The 9,733-nt window shown below is 45.9% G+C and overlaps 1 gene segment (V, D, J or C); it reads right to left on the reverse strand.

Annotated features, from left to right (window-relative positions):
- Positions 1–202: 202 nt before the first annotated feature.
- On the reverse strand, positions 203–8,253 carry LOC144497150 (Ig kappa chain V region Mem5-like). The segment is given in 4 exon segments: positions 203–1,066; positions 6,879–6,917; positions 7,627–7,923; positions 8,110–8,253. Coding segments are annotated over 4 exon segments (714 nt in total).
- Positions 8,254–9,733: the final 1,480 nt, after the last annotated feature.

The following is a 9,733-nucleotide window of genomic DNA, read 5'->3' on the forward strand; positions in this document are numbered from 1 at the left end:
GTTTTCAATCTTGTCACTCAAGAGATTCCAGATCAAACTGATCATTTTCAAATGAATGATCATTGGCTTTGAATCCAATCTTCTGCAGATGTGTCATTGATTGACAGACCAAGCAGCCAATCAGGACAATCACTTGGTGAAATGCAGCCAATCAGCTGATGGGGAGGTGGGACGTTTCCAAAGCACTCACCAGACAGAAACGGAATATTCTTAATGTTTATTACCTTTTACACATTGACATTGACAGAAAAAACAGCCCAGCCAGAGGAAGCTGGAGAAATTCACAGGGAGAATGGAGGTTTATTAAAACACTTGTGGAGATTTTCTCAATAACATGAGAATCCTGTCCCTTTAAACAGTGACTAAAGCTTCAATTGTAACTGCAGGGTGAGCAGGAAGGAGGTCTGGTTTACTGAAGCAGACACTTCACAGGGTCACATTATTATTGTACAGCTGACACTCTTCAGCATCTTCCAGAGGTTGTACTTGTTATCACGAGTCTGCACTGTCCCCATCAAACTCTCCCAGGACAGTAACACCACAGGGTTAAATACAAAGTAAAGCTTCCTCTACACTATACCAATAACGTGCTTTAACCCCTGACCCTCAGAAGTGTCTCAGACCCAGTCCCGAGGAGGAAGAGAGTTGTAATTCAATGCTGATAATGACCTTTGCCCTCCCAGCTCACCCCTGTTCTATTTCAAGTTGTGCCTCCTCTGTGGACTGTCTCTAACACTCTAGGCACATTCTGATCTACTGACGCTCTTGCTGAGGGGCGAGGAGAGGCTGACGTGGGTGAGGGCACAGGAGAAGCGGGCGTTGGACTCCCAGTCGGAGCCAGAGAGGGTCAGCAGGCTGCTGACGCTGTAGGTGTTGTCTGAAGCTCGCAGGTAGTTGCTGGTCTGAACCCCGTTGGAAATGGCTGCACCATCCTTCTTCCACTTCACCTCCACCTCATCGGGATAGAAGTGATTGGCAAGGCACACCAGGGTGGCAGTGCCCTTGGTCTTGACCTCCTCCGGGGAGGGGGGCAGCAGGGTCAGCGTGGGTTGTGAATTATCACGGGCTGAAAGAGAAGAGAAGGAATTTTAATCACTGCCATTTTCAGGCTTTCAACTTCCCGAATATTGACTGGGATCAAATCAGTGTCAATGTTTTAACCAGCACGGAACAATCCCAACAAGAGAAGGGGCAGTTTTGGGCAGTTTTATAGAATGAATCTCGGCATGTGGAAGGTGTATCAGTGGGAGAGCATTTGGGTAATAGTGATCATAATACAGTTAGATTTAGAGTAGTTACGGAAAAGGGGAAAGATCGATCAAGAGTAAACGTTTTAAATTGGGAAAAGGCCAATTTCACTCAACTGGGATTTGCCAAAATGGAGAGGAAACAGCGACTTGAAGGGAAATCAGTGTCAGAGCAGTGGGAGGATATTCGAGCTGGAGATAGAGTTCAGAACAAATATGTTCACACAAAGCAATAGCGTGGGACATTGCAAGGAGGATAACTAAGGAATGAATAGGGCTGATTGGAGAGCAAAAAGATAACTTGTGTGTGGAGGGAGAAGACACGGTGATGGTTCTTCATGAATAATTTACATCAGATATCACAAATGAGAGGGATAAAGCTAACATTGTCGTTCAGGAGGAGAGGGATTGTGAAATAATCAATGGGATAATGATAGTGAGAGAGGAGGTATTAATGTGCTTATCATCTTTGAAAGTGGAGAAATTCCCAGGCCCGGGTGAAATGTATCCCAGGATGCGAAGGGAAGCACGGGAAGAAAAAGCAGAGACTCTGACCATTATTTTCCAATCCTCTCTGGCCACAGGTGTGGTGTGGGAGGACTGGAGGACGGATAATGCTGTTTAAAATTACAGGCTGATGGGATTCAAGGGAAAGTGGCACGTTCGATTTCAAATTAGTTCAGTGTCTGGGGGTAAAGGTTTGATTTGAAGCTGGTTAAATCATTTTGCATATATAAAGAAAGTTACAACAAATTCAGCACTGAAATGGTTAATAGTGAGAGTATTTAAAGACACAGTGTCCCTTTAAGAGACTGTTAACCAGTCAGGAAGCTGGAACTATTGCTCAGTCTGTCTGGGGGAAACAGGTTGAGCATCAACAAACCTCAGATCACACACAGATCAGGAGAACTTTATCCCAGAACATTGCAGCAGACTTGGATCAACACACTTCACACAGGATTCTGATTGGCTGTCAGTGTAGAAGCTTCCAGATTTCATTTCAAATCTTACCCTCAGCACTTGGCCGAGGTCAAGGGTGAGGTTAGAATTCGTCTCAGTGTCCAGGGGTCAGACAGGGTCAATGCTCCGAATGACCCCATGAACTCTGGAGGATGTGAGTGTGTGAATAATGAGTGAGGGTTAGGATCAGGAATCTCCAACCTCAAAGACAGAATTACATTTCTATAGCACCTGTCACCACCTCAGAATGTCCCAAAGTGTTTTACAGCTCATTGTGCACAGCAAGATCCCAGGGAGCAGAGTGAGAATGAACAGATAAGCAGATTTGTAGTGATGTTGATTGAGGGATAAATATTGACCAGTACATCGGGGTGAACTCCCCTGCTCTTCTTCCAATGGTACCATGGGATCTTTCACACCCCCTGAGAGGACAGATATCAGTTTGTCTCATCTGAAAGACGGCACCTCTGACAGTGCAGCACTCGCTCAATACTGCACTGGATCTCAGCCTGGATGATGTGGGATTTGAGGTATCAGTCTGTTTCTGTGGATTCTCTGCTGCTTTCAGTTCAATGAAGAGTGCAGGAGGACATGCCAGGAGCAACAGCAGACATACTGAAAAATGAGGAATGAGGCCACTTGGGGAGGGTGGAGCTGTTCCCCAGCCAGAGAGAGTGTCTTCAGGAGAGAGATGGAGAGCAGATTATGGGAGGCCTGTAGTCTAGAGGGGGGACATTTAACCAGTCGCTGACAGGTGCTGAGCCCTTTCCCCATGAGGATTTTGGAAGTGGATGCGGAAAGTGGGAGGTGAACTAGAGAAATGTCTTTGTTGCTGCTGAAACTCTTGCTATCTGCTCAGTCACATCTAATAAACACACAGACAAATCAGACAAACATCAGTCTGTTTCTGTGGATTCTCTGCTGCTTTCAGTTCAATGAAGAGTGCAGGAGGGCATGGCAGGAGCAACAGCAGACATACTGAAAAATGAGGTGTTAACCTGGTGAAGCTACAACACAGGACTGTGTGTCAAACAGCAGAAGCAGCAAGTGATAGACAGAGCTAAACCATCCCACAACTAATGGATCAGATCTAAGCTCTGCAGTCCTGCCACATCCAGCCGTGAATGGTGGTGGACAATTAAACAACTCACTGGAGGAGGAGCTCCACAAATATCCCCATCATCAATGATGGAGGAACCCAGAACATTAGTGCAAAAGATAAGGCTGAAGCATTTGCAGCAATCTTCAGCCAGAAGTGCCGAGTGGATGATCCATCTCTGGAGGTCCTGAAGACGTGTGCTCCAGAACTTCCAGCGTCCCTCGCCAAGCTGTTCCAGTACATCTACAACACTGGCATCAACCCAACGTTGTGATAAATTACCCGGTTATGAACTGTGCACAAAAAACAGGACAAATCCAATCCGCACAATAACCGCCCCATCAGTCTACTCTCGATCATCAGCAATGTGATCTGAACATATCCAGAGCGATACCAAGCAGCACTTACTCAGCAATAACCTGCTCACTGACACTCAGTTAGTGTTCCACCAGGATCACTCAGCTCCTGACCTCATTACAGCCTTGGTTCAAACATGGACAAAAGAGCTGAACTCCAGAGGTGAGGTGAGAGTGACTGCCCTTGACATCAAGGCAGCATTTGAGCAAGTGTAGCATCAAGGAGCCCTCGCAAAACTGGAGCACATGGGAATCAGGGGAAAACTATCCACTGGTTGGAGTTATACCCAGCACAAAGTTATACCCAGTTATACGCCAGGGACCCAAGTTCAATTGCCAGCTTGGGTCACTGTCTGTGTGGAGTTTGCACATTCTCCCCATGTCTGTGTGGGTTTCCACCAGGTGCTCCGGTTTCCTCCCACAGTTCAAAACGTGTGCAGGCTAGGTGAATTGGCCAAGCTAAATTCTCCCTCAGTATACCCGAACAGGCACCGGAATGTGACCACATGGGGATTTTCACAGTGACTTCATTGCAGTGTGAATGTAAGCCTACTTGTGACTGATAAATAAACTTTAAAAAAAAAAAAATCTTAACCAACGCAATCTCTCCCCCTACATCAATCCCACTATCGCAGAAATCATTCCAGTAAACCTTTGCTGCACTCCCTCTGTCGCAAAAACATCCTTCCTCAGATAAGGAGAGTAAAACTGTACACATTATTCCCAGTGTGGCCTCACCAAGGCACTGTATAACTGCAGAAAGACCGAATTACGAGGGACAGAGATAGGGTAGATATGAGGAAACTTTTCCCCTTCATCACAGAGGCAGCAGATTTTGAGGGACTTGAGGGAAATCTTTCCACCCAGAGGGTGCTGGGAATCTGGAACTCACTGCCTGAAAGGGTGGTGAAGGTGGGATCCTTCGCAACATTTAAGAAGCATTTAGATGAGCACTTGAAATTCCAAACCATACAAGGCAACGGACCAAATGCTGGAAAATGGGATTGGAATAGATAGGTGCTTGGTGGCCGGCACAGACATGGACAATAGAATCCCTAAAGTGCAGGCGGAGGCCATTCGGCCCATCGAGTCTGCATCGACTCTTACCCCATAACCCCAGGTATTTACCTCACTAATCCCCCGAACCTGTTAGAATTTCATAGGTCTCCATGAGTTGCCTCCTTATTCGTCTGAACTCCAGTGAATATAAGTCTTAACCAACTCAATGTCTCCTCATTCATCAGTCCCATTATAACAGGAATCAGTCTGGGATACCTTCTCTGCACTCCCTCTGGAGAAAAAATATCTTTCCTGAGATAGGGAGACCAAAACTGCGCACAATATCCCCAGTGCGGCCTCACCAAGGCCCTGTATAACCGCAGCAGGTCAGAATTATGAAGACATAGAGCAGATACGAAGAAACTTTTCCCCTTTTAGCAGCAGATTCAAAAACCAGGGAGCATAGATTCAATCTCAGAGGCAGAAGATTTTGAGGGATTGGAGGAAAAACTTTTTCACTCAGAGGCTGTTGGGAATCTGGAACTCACTGCCTGAAAGGGTGGGAGACACAGGAACCCTCACAACATTTAAGAAGTATTGAGATGAGCATTTGAAATTCCGAACCATACAAGGCTACGGACCAAGTGCTGGAAAATGGGATTAGAATAGTTGGGTGCTTAATGGCCGGCAGAGACAGGATGGGCTGAAGGGCCTCTTTCTGTGCAGTAAATTTCTATGAGACGATGACTGAGCCAAGATGGCCGAGAATGTAAAGTGACCAGCTTCTGGAAAATTCCAATGTGGGTTATATTTGACTGACCAGTCCCAAGACTAGTTAGAATGTCACACCTGAAGGGTGTCAGGGACTTCTTCAAACAGGAAATAGAAATGGAGATAGAAAAAATGTCTCAGACTAAACTTTAATCTCCTTTTGTTACGGAAACAATGGAGACTGATTGTCACATCTCAGCAGACATTCAAAACCCATCTGCTGTTGAGTTATACCTCAGAATGTGGAAATGGTCTGAGTTCAAAGTAAACTGACTCTGGGGTGAAAGACATGTTTGTTTGTTACCTTTCAGGAAACAACAGGGAAATGGGTTAAAAATCCAACTGCACACCTGAGCTGTGTGTACTGGTGCGGGTGTGACAGAATGTGAGTTGAGACATTCCTCCGGATGGTCTAGTTACCTCCCACAGTCCAAAGGTCAACAGGTTAGATGGATTGGCCATGCTAAGTTATCCCAAATGTGTCCTTTAGGTGGATTAGCAATGGTAAATGCGCAGGGTTACAGGGATAGGGTGGGGAGCCTGGGTAAGAAGCTCTTTCAGAGAGTTGGTACAGATTCGATGGACTGAATAGCCTCCTTCTGCACTGTAGAGATTCAAAGGCTAATAAAGGACTACGTGGACTGTGTAAGGTTTCCACGGGTGAAGGGATCCATTTTAAATGAACCCTGTTGTGACCGATCGAGTGCGGGGTTCCAGCTGATTACTCCTCACCCAGGAGCAAAACAAAATTGGGATCCAGTTCAGGAAATTAACAAATGAGGGACCTTGTCTGAGGACTGGTCACAACGTGGACACAGCAAGATCCCACACACAGCAATGAGAACAATCAGCATTTTCAGTGATGTTGGATCCGGGATAAATATTGGACTGAACTCGTCCCAGAGAGAAAGTAACTGAGAGTCTCCCCAAAAGCCTGGAACACTGAAGCCACTGGATTGTGGGCCCTGCTGTAGCTGTTTGTCATCAGAACTTTAGCAAGAGATAAGCAGGGAGTGGAGAGAGCAGAGTGAAAGCTGGGGGAGGTGGCACCTCGGTGTCTCACTGTGCTGGTGCTGTGATCAGTTATATCAGAGAGTGTGACAGGGAGTCCGACTTCACATCAAACTCTGCCTGTGTGTGTCACACTGAGACTGACAGGAGTCGAGAGAGTGATTTCACTCCATGCTGCAGGAATGTGAGCACAGCCAGCAAACGTCCAGATCTCCTCCACACGGTGGGTAAAAGCTGCTTACTTATATCTTGCTGCTTAAAGGGGGGAATGGAAGGAAAGAAATACAGCTGGGCTCCCTGTTCCACACAATGTTCTTCAATCAACCATTTCATTGACTGCAGCTTCCTCACCAACACCTTCAACTATTCAACATTTGTGTTTGAGAAAGTTTCAGCATTGAAAGGGTTAATAACGGAGGATTGGGCTTTACTTACTCAGTCTGAGTTTGGTTCCTTTACCGAACGTAAGGCACACTGACAGCTTCCAGTGCAGGAGCTGTACAAAAACCTCTGCTCTCTGCCTCACTCACTCACTCACTCATCTCTTCTCTCTCACTCTTTCTCTCTCACTCTTTCTCTCTCACTCTTTCTCTCTCTCTGTTTCTCTCTCTCTGTTTCTCTCTCTCTGTTTCTCTCTCTCTGTTTCTCTCTCTCTCTTTCTCTCTCACTCTTTCTCTCTCTCTGTTTCTCTCTCTCTGTTTCTCTCTCTCTGTTTCTCTCAATGTCTCAGTGTTTTGTTGGGAGAGTTGAGAATTCTAATTTGAGATGATAAATCTTTCAGCTGCTCTTCATATGTGGACATGGAGAGTAAGAGGGAAACTCGAGGCCTTCAGCGAGCGGTGGACACCACAGGGACTGGAGTGTGTAGTGGACACTGCAAATAATTTGTCCAGTTTCCTTTCTTGTCTTTATTATATATTATATAAAACTGTGGGATGTGTCAGTACAGGAGGTGGGACTGTGTGTCCATTATTATATATTATATAAAACTGTGGGATGTGTCAGTACAGGAGGTGGGACTGTGTGTCCATTATTATATATTATATAAAACTGTGGGATGTGTCAGTACAGGAGGTGGGACTGTGTGTCCATTATTATATATTATATAAAACTGTGGGATGTGTCAGTACAGGAGGTGGTGCTGTGTGTATTGGGGTTTTTGTAAGGCTCTGTATCACTGTGCTGGAGGAGCTGTAACCGTACTGACAGTAATAATCAGCGACATCCTCATTCTGTACATTGCTGATTGTCAGGGTGAATCTTGTCCCAGATCCACTGCCGGTGAATCGGTCGGATATTCCTGTGAATCGATTTGTTGCATAGTAGATCAGCAGAGCCGGTTTCTGTCCTTCTCGCTGTTGATACCAATGCACGTTATTGCTAGCAGATTGACTGGCCGTACAGGTGATGGTGGCGGTCTGGCCCAGGCTCACTGACAGCACCGGGGGAGACTGGGTCATGATGATGTCTCCACTGATACCTGAGGAGTAATAGAGAAACAGAGTGAAGTAAGAACTGTCACAGAAAGACGCTGTACAATGAGATATTGTTGGAGACACTGACTGTTCCTCTCCTTTCAGCATTTTCCCTTCAATCACAAGTCAGGAGAATTGGATTGAAATGGAGAGCAGGAAAATATTCAAGGTGGAAGGAGAGAGATTTGTACCTGCGATGCAGAATGCCAGAGGCCAGAGCAGCTGGATGGCTGAAATCATGGTGTGTGGTCGTGTCCCTGTGCCTGGTTACTGATAAACTCTCCCTTCACTGGGCTCTGCTTTATAAAGCTGCAGCCTGTCAGAGTCTCACTGCCTGTTCCTCAGTTTGTAAATGGTCTGACCCAGAGAAACCACGTCAGCACCTTTCACTTCCTCTTCTTCTCTCTCCCTCCCTCAGTCTCTGTCCCTCAGTCTCTGTCCCTCAGTCTCTGTCTCTCGATATCTCTCCCTCACTCATTGTCTTGCTCTCTCTCTCTCAATATTTGTCCCTCAGTCTGTCTCCCTCACTCTATTAATATCTCCCTCATTGTTGTCTCTTTCACTCTCTGAGTAACTCTCCATTAGTCTCTGTTTCTATCCACCACACTCTCGCTGTCTCCCTTTCTTGTCCTTCCCATCTCACACTCCTTGTTTACCCTCTCATTCACTCTTTCTTTCTCTCTTCTCATTCTCCCTCCCTCTCTTCCTCTCAGTTTCTCCATCACTTTATCTCATAGAGTCATAGAGTCATAGAGGTTTACAGCATAGAAACAGGCCCTTCAGCCCAACTTGTCCATGCCGCCCTTTTTTTAAAAACCCCTAACCCCAATTGCTGCATTTGGCCCATATCCCTCTATACCCATCTTACCCATGTAACTGTCTAAATGCTTTTTAAAAGACAAAATTGTACCCGCCTCTGTTACTATCTCTGGCAGCTTGTTCCAGACACTCACCACCCTGTGTGAAAAAATTGCCCATTTGGACACTTTTGTATCTCTCCCCTCTCGCCTTAAACCTCTGCCCTCGAGTTTTAGACTCCCCTACCTTTGGGAAAAGATATTGACTATCTCGTTGATCTATGCCCCTCATTATTTTATAGACCTCTATAAGATCACCCCTCAGCCTTCTACGCTCCAGAGAAAAAAGTCCCAGCCGATCCAGCCTCTCCTTATAACCCAAACCATCAAGTCCCGGTAGCATCCTAGTAAATCTTTTCTGCACTCTTTCTAGTTTAATAATATCCTTTCTATAACAGGGTGACCAGAACTGTACACAGTATTCCAAGTGTGGCCTTACCAATGTCTTGTACAACTTCAACAAAACGTCCTAACTCCAGAATTCAATGTTCTGACCAATGAAACCAAGCATGCCGAATGTCTTCTTCACCACTCTGTCCACCTGTGACTCCACTTTCAAGTAGCTATGAACCTGTACCCCTAGATCTCTTTGTTCTGTAACTCTCCCCAGTGCTCTACCATTAACTGAGTAAGTCCTGCCCGGTTCAATCAACCAAAATGCATCACCTCGCATTTATCTAAATTAAACTCCAGCCACTATTCGTCATCCCACTGGCCCAATTCCGGTTGGAATCGGAGATTACCTTCTTCACTGTCCACTATGCCACCAATCTTGGTGTAATCTGCAAACTTACTCACCATACCTCCTATATTCTCATCCAAATCATTAACAAAAATGACAAATAACAGTGGACCCAGCATCGATCCCTGTGGCACACCGCTCATTCTCTTTGTTCCTCTGTATTCTCAGCTCACTCTGCCCCAGAAGAGACACCATCCTCCTGGTATCCACTCTGTC

The sequence above is a fragment of the Mustelus asterias genome, chromosome 8 (genome assembly GCF_964213995.1).
Source record: "Mustelus asterias chromosome 8, sMusAst1.hap1.1, whole genome shotgun sequence".
NCBI classification, from domain to species: domain Eukaryota; kingdom Metazoa; phylum Chordata; class Chondrichthyes; order Carcharhiniformes; family Triakidae; genus Mustelus; species Mustelus asterias.